The sequence below is a fragment of the Lepidothrix coronata genome, unplaced genomic scaffold (assembly GCF_001604755.1).
Source record: "Lepidothrix coronata isolate B3197 unplaced genomic scaffold, Lepidothrix_coronata-1.0 Scaffold92, whole genome shotgun sequence".
Classification (NCBI taxonomy): domain Eukaryota; kingdom Metazoa; phylum Chordata; class Aves; order Passeriformes; family Pipridae; genus Lepidothrix; species Lepidothrix coronata.
Window position 1 is genome coordinate 2,452,252 of NW_016690272.1, and position 21,966 is coordinate 2,474,217.

At 39.1% G+C, this 21,966-nt stretch overlaps 1 protein-coding gene and 1 long non-coding RNA gene across 9 annotated transcripts in view; one reads left to right on the forward strand and one right to left on the reverse strand.

Moving 5' to 3' along the window:
- USP34 (ubiquitin specific peptidase 34) overlaps positions 1-21,966 on the reverse strand; it is a 110,538-nt gene that overhangs the window by 43,361 nt on the left and 45,211 nt on the right. For 6 of the 8 annotated variants that reach the window (XM_017821749.1, XM_017821751.1, XM_017821753.1 and 3 more), the window contains exons 9-32: positions 18,673-18,754; positions 18,494-18,586; positions 16,393-16,518; positions 15,867-15,996; positions 15,224-15,259; positions 14,683-14,813; positions 13,042-13,658; positions 12,374-12,588; positions 10,619-10,734; positions 10,407-10,534; positions 9,333-9,422; positions 8,409-8,504; positions 7,409-7,491; positions 6,406-6,560; positions 5,699-5,812; positions 5,112-5,214; positions 4,813-4,972; positions 4,275-4,401; positions 4,037-4,184; positions 2,288-2,388; positions 1,783-1,992; positions 1,059-1,184; positions 336-458; positions 138-221 (exon numbers count right to left, since the gene is read on the reverse strand). In XM_017821749.1, the coding sequence (XP_017677238.1) occupies positions 138-221; positions 336-458; positions 1,059-1,184; positions 1,783-1,992; positions 2,288-2,388; positions 4,037-4,184; positions 4,275-4,401; positions 4,813-4,972; positions 5,112-5,214; positions 5,699-5,812; positions 6,406-6,560; positions 7,409-7,491; positions 8,409-8,504; positions 9,333-9,422; positions 10,407-10,534; positions 10,619-10,734; positions 12,374-12,588; positions 13,042-13,658; positions 14,683-14,813; positions 15,224-15,259; positions 15,867-15,996; positions 16,393-16,518; positions 18,494-18,586; positions 18,673-18,754 (3,394 nt within the window). The remainder of the gene's footprint in view (positions 1-137; positions 222-335; positions 459-1,058; positions 1,185-1,782; positions 1,993-2,287; positions 2,389-4,036; positions 4,185-4,274; positions 4,402-4,812; positions 4,973-5,111; positions 5,215-5,698; positions 5,813-6,405; positions 6,561-7,408; positions 7,492-8,408; positions 8,505-9,332; positions 9,423-10,406; positions 10,535-10,618; positions 10,735-12,373; positions 12,589-13,041; positions 13,659-14,682; positions 14,814-15,223; positions 15,260-15,866; positions 15,997-16,392; positions 16,519-18,493; positions 18,587-18,672; positions 18,755-21,966) is intronic. The other 2 variants (XM_017821755.1, XM_017821748.1) reach the window with 1 other exon arrangement.
- The window catches only part of LOC108500651, a 190,385-nt gene that overhangs the window by 38,910 nt on the left and 129,509 nt on the right, over positions 1-21,966 (forward strand). The window lies entirely within an intron of this gene.

The window sequence follows — 21,966 nt, forward strand, 5'->3', positions numbered from 1 at the left end:
TGATAACACAGAAAAACTTTGAAATGACATGCCTAAATTTGAGATCAAAACTCTAAGATAGATAATGTTTGAAAGGGGTTTTCATCTTATGTTTTTCTCAAGAAACTGTATCACAGAATAACACAGAAGAATCAAACCTTGCAGCTCCACGTGTTTTTACTGTTTTCTATTTGATCTTCACTTGAATCATCTGAGTCTGGGTAAAGATCACTGTAACTTCCCTGAAGATAAAGAAGAACAATTAAATGTAAAACCAGAACTAAAATACTATAAAATAACTCATCAGTAGATGTTTTGGTTCTTAGAAACACAAATATTCTGTGCAAGAAACTCACTGTAGATTCACGTCTTATTCTCCTGTTGGGCTTTCCCAAAGCTTCAATGATTTCCAGGGCATACAGAAGTTTATGGGCACTTTTTATCCTCAAAAGATCCTTCCAGCTAAAGCCATCATTACCCTTAGAAGATAAAAAAAAAAGAGAGAGAAAACAATTAAAACAATTATATGTAATGCTCATCTATCTAAAGAAATGCAGGCAGAGGGTTTTTCATGTGATTTCAAAGTAGAGGAAGGCAAATGTGATAGTCTTAAAGTATAACTTCCACCCAAATTTTGATGCTTTTGTGCATGAAGAGTTGTAGTATCTAAAATCTGTTAGTATGTGATTTCAACCACTTTTAAAGAGGCCAAATTTTCATCTGCAGGACAAGAAAGCAAAGAGGCTTCCAATCAAACCAAGCTGGGAATTTAGAGAAGAGAGTACAAAAGTAACACTATCACAACAGTTCGTGTTAGAGCAAAGCTGCAGATCGAGAAACTGCTTTTTTGATTCAAGCCAAAAAAATAAATCATAAAAACAAACTTTGGGGGCTAAGCTGACATCTCTGGTTAGCTTAATTTTATAAGAATTATTAGGTTTGTTTACTAGGTTTACTTGTGTCCTGGCACACTTAACATATTTACTATTTAACATTCCTATTTGGGGCAAATTCAGCTAAAACACCAGATGCTAAAACATCCATGGATAACAAAGATAAACATGTCAAATTTTGTTCACCTGCTCATCTGAAATGTTCTGGAATGCCTGCAACATATTAGGGCACGTTGGTAGGAGCATTAACAGTTCCCAGACACGCCTGGATAAGTTTTCAGCGTGGAGATGGAGCTCTTCACACCTTGCACTCTGACAAACCACACAACAACCATTGGCATGGTGAACTTCTTTGAGAAAATAACATTTCAAAGGCCAAAAATGTATTTATTCTCAATTAAGAAGCTGTTTCCTATCTAAGTCCATAACTAGAACATGATAGTCCAAGACTCACTGAACCTGTAAGAAACTAAGTTACATGCACGTCACATACTTTGAACTATTTGAGTGCAAATAAAACTTTAAAATAAACTGGTTCAAATATACTATATAGTATTTAATTTTCCACAAGCTAATGATGGCACATACAAAGTCTGAGTTTTTGCAATGGAACCTTTGCAAACCTTTCTTCGAGCCAATTCCCATTATGAGTCACCACGTCCACTTAAATAATCAATATTCTTTCTTAAGAACTACTTTTTTATAACTTTTTTTGTAGCTTATACAATATTTAGAACATTTAAAATGTATCAGGACAATACTGTTAGGAAAATCAGAAAAACCATAATGTGAAATGGGAATATACAGACAACAAAACAACTGGGAGTACACAAGAAGTCTGGATAGGAAAAGCAGATCCAATTAAATAAGACTTCAAGGTAATTATTCTAATAAAATCACTCTGAATTACCTCACTATCTTCCATAGCCACTTCTCCAGAAGGAGGCTTAAAAGAGGCAAGCATCTCTAACAAATCAAAAAGGGTGGTGAGATGAGGTTCTTGCAGGAGCAAAAGCATTGGAATGTTGTCCTTCTGAGGGGGAGGGAGGCAGGACGCCGGGAGCTGAACACCTTCACCTTTCCGTTCTCTCCTGGGGGCACCCAGGGATACAAACACCATCTGGGACACAGGGAAACAACAAGGAGCAAAGAGGCAATTTTAAGATAAGCCATGGAATGTTTTCTAAAGGATCATAATTAAAAACTTAAAGATAAATCGGTATCTTGTCGTCAAGTCTTTCCTTCGCAGCATTGTCAGCAGCTGCCACGATGAAATTTGAGTTTGCTTTCACTGGAGGCATTCAGGGGGTAGCTGCACTCCCTGTTATCACCCCACAGATGGCTCACACCCAGCCCTATATATATTTTACACAAAACCAACATCCCAGTGACTGCAATCTCTGGACCAGCAGTACCTGCATGTCCTTAAACCCCAATTCATGAAGCGTTTTTTCATCGTAGTCAGTTGTCAGCTCGTGCCCAGATGAAATCATTCTCACAGGTCCCATGAGGCCACCTAGGAGAAAAGCTTATTTCAGTGACATTCTGGAATAAACCATTTTGGTATTTTTAACAGTACATCCTTCAGCAGCAAATGACAGGAGGCAAAACCTTAATGGAACTTCCTTAAGAAAACTACTTATTACGTTAAACCAAATTTACTTGCACGTATTCAGAAATAACCTTTTCAGTAACGGGTCAGCCAATCTTGTGGTGAGAAGTGTTCACAAAACAGATTTAAACATGCCAGATTTTGTAGTAAATTACACCGTGCCACAGAAGGGTAATGGAAAATCACTGTGATCATCAACAAACCCCCTCTGTACCACACACCTCTGATAAAGTCAAAGGCAAGGAAGCAGTGATTATTCCTACTTAAAAGTCAGTTGGAACCAAAGATTTCATGCACCCAGAAAAGAAAAACTAAGAATATCCTTGAGAGAACTCCTAACACTGAACAAGAAATCTGAATAATGACATGAACAGGAATTTAATTTCATTTGGTGCAGACAATCCAGCCTCTGTTCTTACAAGCGCTTTTCCCAGCGCTACCACACGTTTCTAAAATGCCAGTGACAACAAAAATTAAAATCTCTGCTCTGTGGTGATAGTTGGTGGAAAATAAAACAGTTTCTTCACTGAAACAGCTTCTCGTGAGTGGCTGGAAAAGGATTTTACAAAGAAGGTAATTAAGGTGTCCAAAATTCTGTCTGGTTTACTGCCAGTGTGCCTCATTAAAATATGTTTTTTAAAAGTTGTTAAACTATGACAAGGAAGTCTGATTCATGTTTACACTTCAAATAACAGCAGTGTTGGAAAAAGATGTTCGTGGATAGTTTCTTTGGATAATTTGCATTACATGTAAACTACAGTGAGAAAGAAAGAAAACACTGAGGAGAAGACAATTCAAAGAACATTCTGAACAGCAATAATTGATAAGAATTATAGTATCAATCAATACCATCAATAGGATTTATAAAATACCCTCCTCCTATAGGATAAAAAGCAGAATTTTCACTCAGTCACAGACACATTAATAGGGAACAACAATAGGATGCATATTCACTATACTAAGCAAGCAACGAACCATCTGAGGAGCAAGGTGACATTCCAAATTAGGAGAGTCAAAGCAGGATGAATGATCAGTTTTCCTACAGGATGACCATAAATTAAAAAGCAACTGCAGGTGTAAGGAAAATTCTACACCTGACTGGAATACATGGAGGTAGGGTATAAATTATTAATCTAAATTATGGCTTCATATTCTGAATCGATGGCAGAGCCAGAAGCGTATAAATTGGATGAAATACAGACTCAGATAAATAAAAATATAGAACTTTATCAAGTTCTGAGCTACAGAATCTCCAAATTAGAGAAAATAATTTCATTAATTAAAACAACGAGGAGAAAAATAATGTGGGGGGAAATCTATTGAAATGTAGAGCTTGGAGAGGTTTAAAAGAGTTCTACGTTTTCTTTGCTATTTCAAATAAAAGGGAGTGCTTAAGAAACAACACCATTAAATAGAAGAGAGGGTGATGTTAACCAGAACTGCAGAGAAAAATAAATCCTAATTCTGCCTTATTTAGGATATCTGGGGGAGAAAAAGACCACATTTAAGTTCTTGCAAGGGCAAAATCTCCAGGTAGGAGTCTCCAGCTTACCAGGGAATTCCCCTTTGCGGGAGCTCTGGCCGAATTCCTGGAGCTGAGCCTGCTGATTGATCTGCTCCTTCTGCAGGTTTTCATACCAGTGTGTCACCTCAGCTCTCAGGTCAGCCACCTGATCACTGGGATACATTTCTATTGTCATCTGGAAGAGAACATGTGGTTTATTTTTCCAAGTGCACAAGGGAATTCCCCAAGTTTCACAGGGCAGGATGGAAAAAGGGCTTTTCCTCACCTTGTCGGGAAGCCCCGCTGGCTGACACACAATTCTCAGAGGGAGGGACTGTTTGTCACTCAGGGCTTTCAGGTGACTGCTGATCCCAGTGCCTTCAATCTGCCACTGCCTCAGGTGATATGCAAACCTTCAACAGGGAAAAACACGGATAAAGTATTTTTGTCACACGTATTTAACACAACTGTTTGATAAACAATGAGAGGAGAGACGAAACTTGCAGGTTTTGGTTTTTTTTCTTCAAAATAAGAGGAAGTTATTGACATTTTTGTTACTTTTCAAATAAAACTAAAATAACTTTAAACAAGTTTCTTCGGTGAGGGACAGGGAAACATGAACCACAGCCACACCTTTACACAAGACATGGGCCAACTCTGGTAACTGTTTGAACCTTCTGTATTACACCTTTTACAATTATCTGCTATGTCTTTACACAAAGAAACTATTCTTTACATCAATAACAACTCATAACTCATTCATCATTATGGTAAGAGGAACAGAAATAAATTCTGCACCCAAATGTATCAACAGAGCTTTTTACCTTCTCCTAAAAGCCTCCAGGTGTGTCTTCAGCATTAAGAGCCCTCTTTCAATAATGGTCAGACTCGAATGAGGGTCTTGCTCCAGGTTACTCGAAGCAATCATCAGACTCTCCATACACTTGCTAATAAATTCCTGTTCCTTCTCCAGACCAGTTTTACCTAGGAGATCAATTTAAAGTAAACTACAGACACGATTTTGGAAGTACATATTTTAATACTGAGAATAAAAAGAAGATAAAGGCAGATATTCTTTACAACATTTGAAACGGAAAACAGAAGCAAGAATGAGAATTCCTACCGTTGATATAATAAGAGTTGATGTACTGGATGGCTGCTCTGCTGACATCCCCTGACTGGGCCCTTAGAGCAATGCCCCAGAACTGGTCCATGCCACACAACTGCTTCGACAAAAGAAAACAGACACAGAAGCAAAACATTGCCTCATTATTTTACTGGGAGTGATGCTTTTCTCATCTGAGACATTTTATTTGCCTCTTGACTCATTTCTTAAGAATATCTCAGTTTTCCTCTTGATTTTTCCACATCAATTACTATAAAATCCTAAGTTTCACAGAAACATTTTCTAAGTTTGAAGCCTGAAGAGAACTGGTTAAAATTCCAAACAGTGAATTTTCAGTTTTGAGAAACTGCAATACTTTTAAATGAAGCCTTAAAACCACAACTATAACTGGTGTTCACTGCAAGAAAAAAAAATGCCTCAAATCACTTCCAAGTATTTTGTATTTTATTTCTGAGACAGTTTCTCTGTATAAAAAGCTACAGCAGAAAAACTTGCAGATCACATCACACAAACTGAGACATATTTTACAAGGGATTTCTAGTCAGAATTAAACATGACTAATGGAATGCCAGATCCAGTCTTACCTCAGAGTTTGAGCCCCCATCGTATGCACTCGTAGCCAACCGAGCCAAGTTACACAGATGCTGGAAGAGGTTGAGGCCAGTCATACTTATAGTTTCAGGCTTCAGTTGTGGCATCTGAAGAAAATGAAGGCACATTAGTATGGAAAAGAAATTCAGTGATGGGAGGGGTATTTATTTCATCAGCACAGAAAAACACCGTTGTTATTACTAATCATACTGGAACACGGATCAATTAGAATTTATTCTTGTAGAAGATCACACTCTGAATTTTAGATAGAATGCAAAAAAATCAACCATAATTGGCTTAAACAAGCTCTTCACTGCTGATCTGAACTGTAACCAGAGGAAAAATTATTTTAACATTAGCTGCTTAACTTATCAAAGCAGGATAATTTGTTAAAATACATGACGTGACTCATACATGTCCAAAACCAGAAAAAGCCTGTATAACCTTGAAAAAGAACCAGACTACATTAATTATTGCACAATCCATCCATTTTGCAATGTCACCTCCTGAAAAGGATGGATGGGCCCCCCTTGCAAAAAGCTCTAGTGCTGCATGTTTGTGTCCTCAGTGGCTGGACTGGTGAGATTTAGAGGCCCCTCCCAAAAAGAGCGGCACAGAAACAATTTTAGATACACTAGTGTTGACATGGAATGAAACACTTTTACTGGAATTGTAAGGTTGCAATGAACTCCCTACATACCTTTTCCAAAAAAAGATGCTTGTAAGTCTCCATCCCCATGGCATGCTGGTCTTTACTCCGGACTTGGTTCAAGAACCAGTGTAGTGCATCATCGTAACATTCCGAATCTTCCACCAAGCAGTGCCAAAGGATGTCCACTTGTTCTAAACTCAACCCTGCAAGCAGGGAAGCGTTTGTAACTACTCCTTTATCACATCAAACAGCACCAAATATTCCCACAAAACACGGAAAAATCAGAGTAGTTTTTATCAGGACAACGTGAGCTGGGATCTCACACCAAGCAGCAGGTTGTGATGCAGTTCACATCCAGACCCCAACTCTGAGCTGGGTATTGGGACTGGGCTGAAAACAGGATTTCTGTAACTATTTCATTGCTTCTGCTTTCAAGAGAACAATAGGTTTCTTTTCTTTGTGATCTGAACAAGCTACTTTAAAAAGAATTGTCACCCTACATTTGTTTTTGTTGATCAAATAGCCACAATTTCTTTTCTTTTGGCTACAGATATTCTTATTTTTTCCTGTACTTTAATGACCAGAGGGACAAGTCATGCAGTGGATGCACACTTTGACTATCTATAGAATATCCCAAAAAATTCTCTTGTCAACTTCAATTGTCAAAGGTATAAACCAATTTCTGCCAGTATTAAAATATAAAGAATTATTCCTTTTTGGAATACTTCCAAGTCCAAGGAGGAGATCTCTGGGAACAGTATGGCCAGGAACCAAAGCCCATAAAAACACAATTATTATCTTCATTTAGATATTACTAAATCCCTAATATTTAGAAAAACTGAAGCACAGAGAACATGAAAACAGAACTGCAACAGAACCTGAATTCCAGTGTCGGTTCTGTGGTTTCATGAAAAAAAAATCTTATTTCTTTTGAGACAGTATCAGAGATTATTTTAAATTGTATGTTTAAAATAACACATAATTGATTATTAAGAACTATTTTTGCCTCACTACGAGGTGTTTCTGAGGTAAAGTAACCCCAAACACTCACGGAAATGATCTGGTGATCCCAGAGTTGAAAACACACACGTCAGGAACTGGAGACGAACCTGAACCTCTGCGCTGTGGCTGTATCTAAATGGAAATTTGGATACAAATCAAAGTTTATTTCATGGTTTATTGCCATAACTTTTTCCCCCACTCCTACACGTGCTTCTTAGAAACATAAATGTTTCTTTTAAGTTTCTTTCTGAACTTCTAAAGTGCATCATTTTGTCACCTTGAAGGATCTACATTATTTTTCCCTAACTTGTAAAATGCAGATATTTCTACACTGAATTTCTGATTCCAGCTGACACATATCTTCATAAAAATATTTTCATAACTTTATTTCTATTTATATGGTCAAAGGAGCAGAACAATGTATAATTTTGCTGGAATTTAAAGCAATTCAACCCACTTTCCAACAGCTTTCTAAGTAATCCCTCACTAGAGCAATATAAAGGGGGATGATGAAGTCAAATTGGACCCATAAATAGCAACATTTTTCAAATGTGGATGCCCATATTGACTTTGACATCTGTCAAAACATGAGCAGTCTATTCCTCTGGGATTGGGGAGCTACAAATTGTATTATTGTATTGTCTGTTTATATACACCTAATTTACATCCCACAAATGAGAAAGTACAGGTGACTCTGTTAAACAGAAAATAATAATGCAAAGGTTAATAACAGGTTGAACACTAAAATACTCCAATAGTTCTATGATATGAAATCACTTTAAATTGATTTGAATATCTAAACCTTCACATTTTATTTGTACCCAAGTGTGCAACACAATGTTTAACAAAAATGACACGAGAGTTACTGGATTTTTTTTAAGGAAAAGGAATATCTACAATATTACTGTTTTTACAGATCTTTGTCTCCTTAAGCATGCAATGTCCCTATAGAAAGTATTTACTCACAAAAAGACATCAGAAGCAACAGAAGAAAGCAGAAATGTTTAAAAGCATAAAATATTAAACCCTCCAAGTCAGTTTGTACTCACAGTGCGTGTTTGTGCCGCCCTTCCCTCACCGCCTGAATGTAGTGTACCAAGTTATCAAAGAAAAGTTTCATCATATTCAGTTCCTTTTCTGCCCACCTGTGTCAATTTAAAGGGCAGAAAGAATTATGGTTTGCTTAAAAACATCACAAGAGCCACAGAAAGCAGACAGCTATTATAGGAAAATGGCACACACATAAACCCAAAGTAAACATTTCGTTTTCCATCCACCACGAACTCAGGAGTGTTTTCCAGTACAGTCCTCTCTTCTTCCCTGCAATCCATAAGGGTTCCTAATGTTGTTATTTTCAGGCATAGGACTGACAGAACACTCCCTTTTGAGACTATGAAAACTGTTCTTAAAGGCCCTAATTGAGAAAAAGTCTAAGCCAAAACTCAGAACTGGGTGTGTATTTAAATGTCATGTCAAAAAGGCCAAGAAAAATTGCTGATAATCACTGTCATCTTTGCCAGAAGTTCCATCAGTCCATTCTCTACAGTTAGACCAGCCAGTTACAGCTTGTTCTAGTCAAGAATGCTGTACTATGTACCTTCAAATGTCAAAGGTTTTTCTTATAAACAAAATTTTTGATTCCTGAGAAGCATTTGAGACACACTCGGAACAGAATCATGGGACATCAAGTTATTAATACCTTTTATAAAGTGTTACTGGTGGTTTTCTAGTACTTCCTGCAAGTCCTTTGGGATTTAAAGGTTGGGTTTCTTTTATAAATATAAATCAGTCTCTAAATCAGTTACAACAGTAGTTGTACTATAAAGAAATAAGTTGCATTAAGAAGAAATCTGGGCCTCAGTGATGAGAAAAACCAGGCCAGACAGCAGTGAGGTGATAACCTCAGGTCAGCAATGTTTGGACCACACTGAAGGGACAAGTCTTGCAGTCCCCTAAATGCCATCACTACTTACATTGTGATCCAGTGGGTGTCGTAGCTGCTCCCAAATTGTTGAAAAGTACCAAAGAGTTTTGGAAGGAGACGAAGTGAAACTACTACTGATCTGAAGGAGAAAGAGAGAAATGATGACACTACATGATTGTTACAAAAGCGAAATAATCAACCAAAAAAATTAGTTTGAGAAGCTCAGGTCTGAGGACCAAACAGGCTGCCTGAAAGGACTGTAAACAACAGAATCATTGACTGGTTTGAGCTGGAAGGGAACTTAAGGATCAGCCAGTTCCAACTCCCTGCCATAGGCAGGGATGCTTTCCACTAGACCACATTGCTCCAAGCCCCATCCAACCTTAACTTGGACACTTCCAAGGATGGGGCAGCCAAAGGTTCTCAGGGCAACCTGTGCCAGGGCCTCCACACCCTCAGAGTAAAGACTTTTTTCCTGATATCTAATATCTCTTTCAGTTTGAAGCCATTCCCCCTTGTCCTGTCACTCCAGGCCCTTGTAAATAGTCTCTCTCCATCACTCTTGCAGGATCCCTTCAGGTACTGGAAAGCCACAGCTGGGTCACCCCAAAGCCTTCCCTTTTCCAAGCTCCCAATTCTCTCAGCCTTTCCTCCCAGCAGAGCTGCTCCATCCCTTTGATCCTCAGTGGCCTCCTCTGGACTCAATCCAACAAGGCCATCTCCTTCCTGTGCTTGTGGAATCTACCAAGTAGTTTTTTGAATCTGGGCTACACACACTTGAAATTCTTCACATTGTAACACCTTGGACACACAGCTGAAATCAGGATCTCAGTGTGCTTGGAACTCATCACACAAACACAGTTCTCAGCAACAGGTAACAACATAATACTGCAGGTGATGCCCAGAAGGGAGAACAGACAAATGCAACAAAGTGAGAAACTCGGGCACCCAGGGAATAGAAAAATGGAATATTAGAAACATCCATAACACACTTTGGGAACTATTTTTCTTCTGCTGCTTTTGTCTTCCTGTAAAGTGAAATAACCACTAGAGCCAAGTTGAATTTCTGATCCGTCACAAAAATAGGTACATGTAAAAGCAGATAATTTATGATTTAAGTTACCTGTTGTTTGCTAAATTTTCTAAGCAGCCTTCAATGAACCTCATTCGAATCTGTCTGTCAGTGAACCAGCACACTAAGGAACAGAGCAGCTTCTCTGCTTCATTTATTAACCCTTCAGAGAGATGAATCTACAGCAAGGAGAAAGAAAGGCCAATGAATACTACAGATTTATTTTCTTTTTAAAAAATGGGATTTTCTGGTATTGAACTTACTGCATCTTCATCCTGGACCAGATCCCATAAAAGGGTATTTCCTTTCTTACAAACATTATCCAGATTAATGTCAGTCACTGCATTGCTGTTATATTGATGTTTATGAACTGCTGGTCCTGCACAAAATAAAAAGAACATTACTGAAGGAACCATCTAAACTGAACATTATTCCCTAAGTGCCCATACAAACAACACACTTTATTTGTTAACTTGGCTATTTCAAAGTGCAGCAACGTTGTAATTGCAGCTTTTTCTCACATATGGGTTCTTAAAAGGCCATACAAGAAGCCAACAGGGCAGTTAGGCCAGTATTTACACTGCTTTTGGCTACTGGCAAAGTGCAATAAAACCAGCACTGAAGAACTGCGAACACAATTGCTTTTTAATTTAATTCCTACTGTAATTCAATTATTTTTTTAAGCCTTTCTGTAGTGCTGTGGTCCAAAGGGAGCGATCTGCACCACCATCATGGTTGGAAAGCGAGAAATGAGCTCATTTCAATAAATTCCCCTCATACTACATGATTTCCTCTATCTGAAAAACCTCCTCCTAAAAACCAGGAAAAGCAAACACCCTTTTTCATATATGACGGATATCAAAGGAAAAATCAACCCCATTTTCACACATGGTGGATATCAAAGTGTAGGATTTTAGAAACTCATCAAGTTTTCATAAACACTGACAGATTTTTCACAGCTGGGCACCATTCACTTCTCTACTATTTGATACTATTTTCAGGTAGCAAAGTCAAGTAGAAAATTTAGACTGTGCAGAGAACTGTGATTACTTGCACGTGCAAAACAGGGGTGTGAAAAATAATCTGCACTGAAGGCCTGATGCTCAAACATAAGATGTATGAGCATCAGCAAGATTAGTAATATCTGTGCAAAAAAACTGAAAAAATACACTGATTTAGAGATTTACAAAGTTTTAGTAGTTTATTCAACTCTGCAGTGGAGAAAAACATCCAGAGTTTTAATGTCAGGCTGAAATTATCATTATAAGAGATCTCTTACTCAACTGTTTGAGGAAAATGAATAAATAGTATTGAGTTTACTGTCTGCTGGACAACAGCAAACTTGGTTCTACCAGGCTGGTGAAGAAAAACATCAAACCTTCACCATTATGTTTAAAAAGAAGAGAAAGAGAAAATAAAGCATATGGAAAAATGATATAATTCTCGAGAAGTGTTTTAGCAGCAGCTTAAATTGCACCCAGAAGTAAACTAGAAGACTTGGCAGTGTAGGATGAAATAGCATAAAAAGCCCTTTACAGCAAACTCCCGAAGATATCAAGTCATATTTTAACTCCTTTTCCCAGAATTATCTTCTCTAGAGCCCATTATGGTTAATTCATTTATGGGTTAATTTATGATGACAAATGTACTGAGCCACAGTAAAATCCACCAACCAGAACAAGTGAGGAGAGGAAAATAAAATAAAATTTTGCATTTCAGCACCCCCTTTCTTTATACTTTAATAACTTATTAAAAGAAACATTTACTAGGTTCTTAGCTGTTTTAACATTAGAAGCTGCAGTAGAAATTGAGGAGGGGAGATTTTAAAAGATAAACACAGCTAAAACACAGCTAAATATACAAAAATTAATCTCTTGGAGATTAAGTTCTCAGCAGTCATCCCGGTTTCTTTGGACAAATACAGATAAATGGTTAAAATAATTTGATTATTTTAATTATAGGAGACTAATTCAAAGTTACAAAACAATGTTTTTCAGTTTTCCTTCGATGACTCTTACCTTGACTAAGATGTTCATGATAGATGGAGGCCAGGTTAGGGAGGTGCTGCTGAAGATGAGACGTGAGCTCAGCGTGTGAATTAATCTGTACAAGCTCTTCCTCACAGCCAGACTCTTCCCCATCAAAATCTGCCATATTTTTCTCGGATTTTGCACTGACTTGAGAGCTACTACAGCTGACATCATCTGCACTGAGCATATCATCAACCATATGCCTGGAAAAGAAGGATATCAGAAGGGACAATATCAAGGAGGAAGTAGTTTATAGCCAACTACGAGTGAGGAGACATCTCCCTCAAGCTAAAGTCAGAATGAATCATCTGTTTGAACAGCAGACCTTCACAGATTCAGAAAAAACATTACAGACAAACTGAAGGCCTCACTAGCCTGATTGTTTTAATATTAACTAAATACAGCATATATAACAATTTTAACATTTTTAAAGTGTTGTCTTATTTATTCCATACCAAAACTTCACTGAAAGCTCTCATCAGATGTGACCAAGTCAGATTACTGTGTAACTCTCTGCAGTAAGTAAGACAGAATTATCCTGAGCTGCAGCAAAATGCCCATACAAAATTTCTGCCCAGATGGGATATTCTGCTACCATTTTAATTTCTGGAGTTAAATTTAACTTAAGGAATCAGAAGAAATGCCGAGCTCCTTACCCATCGTGGTGGTGGTGGTGGTGGTGATGGTGGTGGTGGTGCTGGGGCCCGATGAACTGCCGACAGTTGAACAACTCGTTTCCAATGGTTTCCCCCAGGAAGTCCCCTGTGTGAGTGATACAGGAATCCTGAGAGCCCTGGGAGATGTGAGCGGTGCTCATTTCCCCCCCCATGTCGTGCTCTGCATCCTCAGCGTGGGAACAGGCGTCCAGCATCCGGATCCGATTGTCCACGGGCGGCACCGCGTCCGCGTTGAACACGTGCTCCTTCCCCGCCCCGTTGTTGGCTCCGCTCCTCTCCGCTGCCCCCTGCGCGTCTCCCAGACAAATGCCCGCCTGGGATTCCAGTTTCCTGCTCCGTAGATCCGCGCTCCTGCTGCTTTTCTGGGGGTTGTGACTCCGATCTTCCTCCTCTTCGTCCTCCTCCTCTTTGAGGGCCTCGATATCCGCGATGTCCTCGGACTGCACCTCGCTCCCGGGGCTCCCGGCGGACTGGCTGGCGTGGCTGGAGTTGGCTTCGTTGCTGGAGCCGTCGCTGTGGCCACTGCTGCTGCCAGGCCCACTGCTGCCATCCTCCCCACTGTTGGCTGTCTCATCAGAGCTCCCTTGCATGGATTCCTGGAATTATTTTAGAATTTTTTTTTTAAAGATTGGTGGAAAAACAAACCACCACTGGAAATACATAGAATCATAGAATCATAGAATCATAGAATCAGCTGGGTTGGAAGGGACCTCTGAGATCAAGTCCAACCCTTGATCCAACACTGCTGCGGTTGCCAGACCATGGCACTAAGTGCCACATCCAGTCTTATCTTAAAAACCTCCAGGGATGGAGAATCCACCACTTCCCTGGGCAGCCCATTCCACTGTCTGACCACCCTCTCTGTAAAGAAATTCTTTCTAATATCTAATCTAAACCTCCCCTGGCACAGCTTAAGATCATGCCCTCTTGTCTTGCTGAGAGTTGCCTGGGAAAAGAGACCAACCCCCACCTGGCTACAACCTCCTTTCAGGGAGTTGTAGAGAGTGAGGAGGTCTCCCCTGAGCCTCCTCTTCTCCAGGCTGAACAACCCCAGCTCCCTCAGCCTCTCCTCATAGGACTTGTGCTCCAGTCCCTTCACCAGCCTAGTCCCTCTCCTCTGGACCTGCTCCAGGACCTCCATGTCCTTCCTGAACTGAGGGGCCCAGAACTGGACACAGCACTCCAGGGGTGGCCTCACCAACTCTGAGTACAGGGGAAGAATCACTTCCTTGGACCTGTTGGCCACACTGATAATGAACACAATGAACATCATTCCGACACCGTTCTTCCTTTATGAGGAAACGTGTCGAATCTACAAGTTTTTATTTGTTCTTTCTCACTTTGGCTGCCAATAACAAAATGCTCTGAGCTAGATTCAGACTTAATAACTTATTTTTTGCATTACCTGACTTGTAACAGGGGATCTGTGCAGGCTTTGCACGTGCACAGAGTCACAGCGTGACAGAGAAACAGCGTCCTGCAATCCCTCACTAAGGGATTATTCCAACTGAAATACAATTTAAATGCAGGAATACCTTTGTCTGAGGTAAAAAATCATTTCCATAGCTAACAACAGGCAGCTCAGCACCCAAATTCCCAGGCTGGGATTCCCACTGTCACCTCAGTATCTGAAAGCCGCTGCTGGACATGTTTTGTTCTGTTAATGAGCTGCTCCTCCATCTCGATGTCGCTGCCTCCACTCTGGTGGGTGTCACTGTTGTCACTGCTCTGAGGGCTTGCTGCTGGTGACCCTGGTTCAAAACCACATTTCCCAGTTACCTTGTGATGGATATCAACTGGAATGTAACAGCATTGCCTAAATCTGCCTCAAAGGTTGAGCATTCTTCCAGCAAACAGGGATATCACTCAAACAATCCATGTACCTAAACACTAAAAATTTGTTTTAGGACATTGAGCATTTTAATACAAAGTCTGATTATTGATGTCTCTTCTTGCCAGTATATAAAAGTTATATAAATTTCCTACATTCTACATGAAATATAATTTTCATTTGACTTTTCATAAGAGCATAACTTCCAATTTTTATTGGAAACTATTGGAACTATTCCAATGAATAGTTGTTCTATTCAAATTAAACAGCTGTAGAAAAGCAGCATTGCATCAAAAGAATCACGCTGTGTACTTTTAAAACTATACTTACAAGGTGAAGGGGCTGCTCTTCTGAGCTCCTCTTCTTCTGAAGGAAAAAAAAAGCAGGATGGAAAAACAAGTGACTAAAAGCCTTTTTGTCAGCATATAGTTGTCCATGATTCATAAAAATCAGCAGTAGGAAAAGAGAGGGAAACTACTGTAAAGTGGCTTCTCAGCTCCTTCAGTAATGACTGTGCGGAAATAACACAGCCAAGTAAAAAATAACCAAACCAGAAATAGCAGGTAATACCAAAAACTAGGAAAAAAGGAGATGAGCTTTTGTAAGATTACATGTGGCTAGTTACAGATGTGCAGTGGAACAACAATAGTTAACTGATGAGTTATGGACCATCTTCTGCATTAAGGAAAAAGAAAAATACTACTTCAGAAGAAAATACTACTTTTAAAAGAAAAATAGCTACTTTAGCAATACAACCAGAAGGGATCTGAAATAGAAAGCTTTCCAAGTGCACTCACCAAGTTTTAATGCTTTCATCTATATCCTCCATTTCTGCTTGAAAATTATGTCAGCATGACCCTTTTAAAAAAATCCTTAAAGGAAAAAAGCTCTATACCTGCTTTTTGTCCAGAGTCAACAAGGAGCCTACGGAAATTCACAATTGAATTCCCAGATCTGCTGGAAAACCACGAACCTTTTTTGTTTCCCATGGGCAGGTTGGTGCTCAGTAAAGATGCAAAGGAGCTTTGTTTTGACAGCTGAGCCTTGGCTGCCAGGGCGTTATTCCACAGGGCTTTGATCAGCATGGATGCCAAATACAAGGTCTGGAAACAAACCCAGGGAACAGTGTCATTAAGCAGGAGGGTTTGGGATACAAAGATCCACGGTTAATCTTTCTATACAGCAAAATAAACCCTTCAAAATAAACAAATGAAACAAAATGAAAAATAAACAAAATAAACAAATGTTGTGTGAAACACTTCTGAACTGCAGACAGAAGTGAAAATCTTCCACCAGTGGTTGTGGAATATTCAAAAAACCTCTAAAAATTATAATTCCAAAGCCAGAAAAGGTTGGAAGAAACATGACAACTTTACTCATACAGTTTCTGCAGTAGTGAATATTCCTTTTACTGCATTTCTTCAGGGAGGCAAATCCCTAATGGTTGTTTAACATAATTGCTTTTCTCATGACAGTGGTTTTGGTGGCCTTGCCTTTACCTGCTCAGTGTGGGCACTGGGATGAAGAGTTGAGACAAGGTTCAGGAGGTGTCTAAGTGGGACAGGGTCCAAGTTTTTGATCAAAGAAGGAAACAAGTCGTGGATGTAACGACTGCAGTGCTTCAGCTACAAGGTACAAACAGAGGAGGTAACAGGAACAGCACAACAAACACACAAAAAAATCAAATATTGGCAAAAAGGCAGCAATTAAACATCTTTGCACAAGTTCTCAGGAAGCATTCATCCAAAAAATTCCAAACTCCATCAGGTTGGCAATTTGGACTAAGCTAATTTTGACCCTGTAAAGTTTAGAGAAATCAAATGTAACAGTATCTTAACTCTAAGAATTTGGTGAAAAGAAGAACTGGAAGTTTATTTTGGATTTAACTTAAATACAACTTAAACACAACTTCTAAAATATGAAGTTTATATGCTAAATCCTGAGGGAAAACATTATTTGCAATTACCTTATTAGGGGTGGTAAACACAGATAAGGCATTAGAGGTCAATGTGACACTCAAGAGAACAGACTGTGTGAACTGTGTGAGGATTATAAATAATTCTTTTGTCTTTCCAGCAATGGATGTCACAAAATATGACAATGTGTTTAGCCAGCTCCTCCATTTACACATTAAAGTGACAGTGCTCCTCCATGTTTCCTCTTTGGTTAAATGCTGCTTTTCACAGTCACTTAGAAGGGGATTTTTTTTAATGTTTGCATTCAAAAAGAAAAATAATGGTTACAAGAAGCTTCTAGAAGGAATTCTTAATGTTGGTTACCACACAGGCACCTCGAAAGGGTTTTTTTTAGAAATTATTTGTTTTGTTTTGTACCTTCCTGGCATTAAAGATATCCATGTCAGCAATTTATGGGGTGCAGGGCATCTTTCACAGGATTCAAACTGGAGTGAAATCATGGGGGGTTCTACACAAGGATGCATTTGAACATCTGGAGATAAGTGTTTCAACTGAGGAAGATAAATTTTTGTCCAAAAGTTAGTCTAAAAAGTGGAAAATACACCTTTAAGGCCTTCTATTCTTTAAGTCTAGAGGTGTCTGCCTTCTAAACAACATTAGAGGGTTAAACCTTTGACAGGAAGTAATCAGGGTACATTTAATTTTGAAATCAAAGATATAATTTGAAAACATCAGTCTGGTAAAACGTGAAGTGCAAAAGAATTATTGAATTTAGGTAATTATATTATTCTTCAAGTAGTATCTATTAAAAATTCAGAGGTCTAACCCAGTGTGAAAACATCAGGGAAGGTAATATACTGCTTTAAAAGTGTAAGTGAAATAAGTAATTATTAATTACACTGATACAAAGGATTGCTGGAGCCTATTAGAGCAAGTGCTGCCCTAATGAGCATTTATTAACATTCCACCTGCATGTTCTAATAATGACTGTGGACTACAGAGGGTTCACAATGTGTGCACAGTAGCATTTGATTGAAAGAAATTACAAAGAAATATTGAACACATAAAAAACCCTCTTCAAATTCTAACTCGTACAAAAGCACGTTCAAAGAAATCAAAATGTCTGTTGTATTCAAATCCCCTCAATCAAAAAATGTCACAACCTAAAATAAAAAGCATGGCAACCCCTGAAAAGCAGCAGACAAATAAATCTTTCTGAAGGCAAAAAACCTGGCAGAGTTTCCAGGTTTAGCAAGAAAAAAAAATAAAATTTCAGTGCCCTTCTGTAGATTTGAAGAGCAGCACAGCTGTAAACTTCACTGCCACAATTTTCACCTGATTGTTCCCACCAGGAGTAACAGAAATGGAAGCTCCAAGACACAGGAGAAAGGCAATTTAACACTGTAGTAAAAAATATTACAACTGCCCTACAATCTTCACCCCCATTCTTGATGAAAACACCGTGTCCTTGCTAAACAGCTTCATTTTTTTTTTTCCTTGTATAAAAGTAGCCAAAGTGAATTTTTGCCTCTAATAAATAACCCAGTAACTGTGGTAGTTACCTAACTTGAAATTTTGGTCAGCAAAACACTCAGAGAGCCAAGAAAAAGCAAAAAATTCGACTTTAAGAATGTAAAATAAAATCAACTTGCCATTTTCTATTTTTTTTTAAGTTTATACATACCTGTGCTGCAGCCCAAATACAGTCTATATGTTGAGTACTAAGTCTGCCTTCAGCTGCAAGAAAATTCAGAATCACTTGGCACTGTTTGATGATCTGCAAAGTGAGAACATATTGAAGATTTACTGGAACAAGAAGTGGCTCCTCCACATTTCAACTCAAAAAAGTAATTTAATACAAACCTCAATATGTAAATTTGGTCCAAAAATGTGCTCAACTACATTGTTGCTGATCAGCCAGTCTGCAAGTTCTTTTGCAATGGACCTAGAGATGAAAAAGGAGTAGGAAACATGGAAAATTATCTGCCTGGAATAAATATTTACACTGTGCTCTTCCCTGGCACAGCACGACCTGCAAGTCAATCTCTGCAGTGGGAGTGAGTGCACAAAACCCTTTCTGAACACAAACCATGTTCAATGGTCATTTTTCCAAGTAGGAAGCAAATTATTTCAGCATTTATTTCTTTAGCTGGAAGACTGTAATGCAAATATTAACATTTCCCACTCACCCCTCTGGATCGTCAGCAACAACTTTATTAATTTTATTAGTTAATACTCAACCACCTGCAAACACTTCCAAAGACCTCACAGGTAAGATTTGACTCTGCTAATCCAAGTTTATCATGAAATTCCAGAATTTCATGGAGTGGGATTGACAGAAATGATTTTTTAAAGCAAACCATTTAGATATTTTTAGACTCTCTTACATTAATAGCAACTCACACAGCTTTAAAAAAACCCTCTGATTTACACAGTCATACTTACACACAGGTACTTCAAAATTCTCATTTTGCTTCATCCATAACAACAGGGAATTTTCCCCACTGCCAATCCATTAGCAAACATTGGAAGTGGACAAGGAACTGAATTTTCCAAAACAAAAGCTGAACTTCCAGAAAGGACTGCCCTGTCTGCAAACTGGTGCATAAGCTCCTTTTTATTCCTTCTTTTCAAGCAAACGTTTGTTTACCCAGATTTTGGCACCAGAAGCAATTAAAGGACATCACAGTATTTAAAGCTCAGCCTTTGGTGGGAATGGCCCTGGAATAACAGTGCTCTGTTCCACAGGGAGCAGGGGATGGGAGGGAGGGGGTGTCCTACAGGACTTTGGGAAGAGTAATTTTTACTACTGCAATCTGTGGCACATTTATGGTCACTATTAAAATCCAGGACTGCCAATCTTTATCAGCCACATGAAGAAAATAAGACTCCAGAGGTAAAACTATATTGCCTTTGTGGGTTTTCCTAACAGGATTCACTATTCAGGGGCAATTGTTTTGAATTGGCTGATCCCTCTGGATGAACTCAAGGAGCAAGGCTCCTGTTGCTCCACACCCTTTTCTATTCTAATTCCAGGACACTGGGAATCAAATATTCTTTTATTGTTCAAAAAGGATCATGTCCTGTAACTATTTAAGTAATAACTGGCTTGCAAGGATAACAATTTGCCAACAGTATCACTTGTGGTTTAGTAATCCACTGGTTCTCCCACTGTGGATGTGCCCAAAGAGGGATGGAAAAAACAAGCTGGATCTGTTCCATGAATCCAAGATCTACTTAAACTTCCCTGAGCCTCATTTCAAAACCAAACCAAACCCAAAAGGTGCCCACCCCAAACCAAACTTTGGAGCATCAGGGCTTGGATTTCTGTCTAACAAAACCTGAGTAGGATTATATCCAGTCATCTTCTACAGTGAGTTCCTTCACCTTTTTTTAAATTACTATGACAGTTCTCTGTCTCTAATGCACAACATTTTTCTTCTGAAAAGTAATGGATAACTCTCCTGAAGGAATGCCTTTTTTAATGGATGTATTCTCAGCAGTAAAAAAACCTCTTCACCCTACTGAGGAGCTCCACTGTGGTAAAACTGCATCTCCCATTTCGGAGGGGAAACATTCATTTGATATGGATTTGTTGAGGAGGGCCAAAAACAAGAGGATCCTTGTGAAAGGCAGAATGAAGCCTTTGTGTTTCCCAGAGGGAATTGCTCCTCCCAGAAAGTTTGGCTGAGGGCACACCAGTCACTACCTTTTCAAATCACCAGGTCAGTACCAGCACTAAGTATTTTGAGAATATATTTGCAACAGCAGATTCAAGGATTCACCAAGAAAGGCTGATTTCAGTGCAAATGGAGAATGTCTGACCTATTTCCCAAACACTTCCACTTCAGGAAAGGTTTTTCCCGAAAAAATTTTCCTCTTTCATATCGAAGGGAACAGTGAGAGTGAAATTTATGCATTATGATCAAAGTGTAGATGTGCTTTTCCCTCTCACATGAAAGGAGCACTACAAGGAATGGCTTTACAAATTAGATATCAAATCACACAGACCTTAACAGTAAGAAAATTCACCCTGGGAGTAACATGGATTAGCTGTTTGTCACGGATTTAATAATTGGATAGCAAGAGGAAAAGTCATCTAAAGAACCTGATACCCTCTGTGGGTCTGTGTTGTGGTGAGGGAGGAGGAGAAGAGAATGCAAAGTTAAATGTAGCAGCTACTCTGGTTTAATTGTCTCTAAATCTCTAAATCTACACAACACTTACTCAATTTCTCCCTCGATTTTTTAATGTAAATTCACTGGTAATTCAGTCAAAAATAACTGGTTTACTTCCAAGAAGTGCAATTCAAGCACTTTTGACATTAGTTTCCTCAGGCATTCCATGAGATTGCAAGGAAGAAAGTGGGAGCTGTGCAGTTTGTGATCTAACCTGATGTTTGGGAGCTGCACTTACAAAAGGCAAGTACTAGAGCTTGGATTTTGTTCATCATTATAAATAAAATTATCCATAAGGAAACTACAGTTTATGCATTTTCCTGGTAGCTCAAAGAATGCCTCTCTTGAAGAGGACTGGGTTAAAGTCCCCAAAACCAGTTTAATCTAAGGCTGTGGTGCAATACTTGGGAGCCACATGATGACCCAGATCCAGGAACAAATCCCACAGCAAAGAAACCCCCCCCAAAGAAAACCTTATTTATTCAGCCAGCCAATTCCCAAGGCAATTCCCCACGAAGCTCAGGGCTGGATGAAGCACAGCAGCAATTCCACAACCTCACTGGAAACCAGAATGTAAACCCTTCAAAGAAAAGATGGAGCAACAAAACCGGCAGCTTGCAAAGGAGGGACACCAACATTTCTGGACAAAAAAATCACTGAAAGAGCATCTACAACACAACAACAGAAGCCCTGATCTCAACCAGGCAGGATGAGGTGCAAAGAGGACACAGAAAGCACCTTCCCAACACACAGCAAGCACGTGGGTTTGTTTCTGAGCCCACATTTTCCTATTGGATGCTCTGCAGGCTCCAAAACCCCCACTCTGACATCATCTGGAATATTTAGTAAACTACTGTGTGGGCCAGGAGAAAGAAACATTAGTGAGCTGAGGGGAAAAAAAAAAATCACTGAAAGAGCATCTACAACACAACAACAGAAGCCCTGATCTCAACCAGGCAGGATGAGAAGTGCAAAGAGG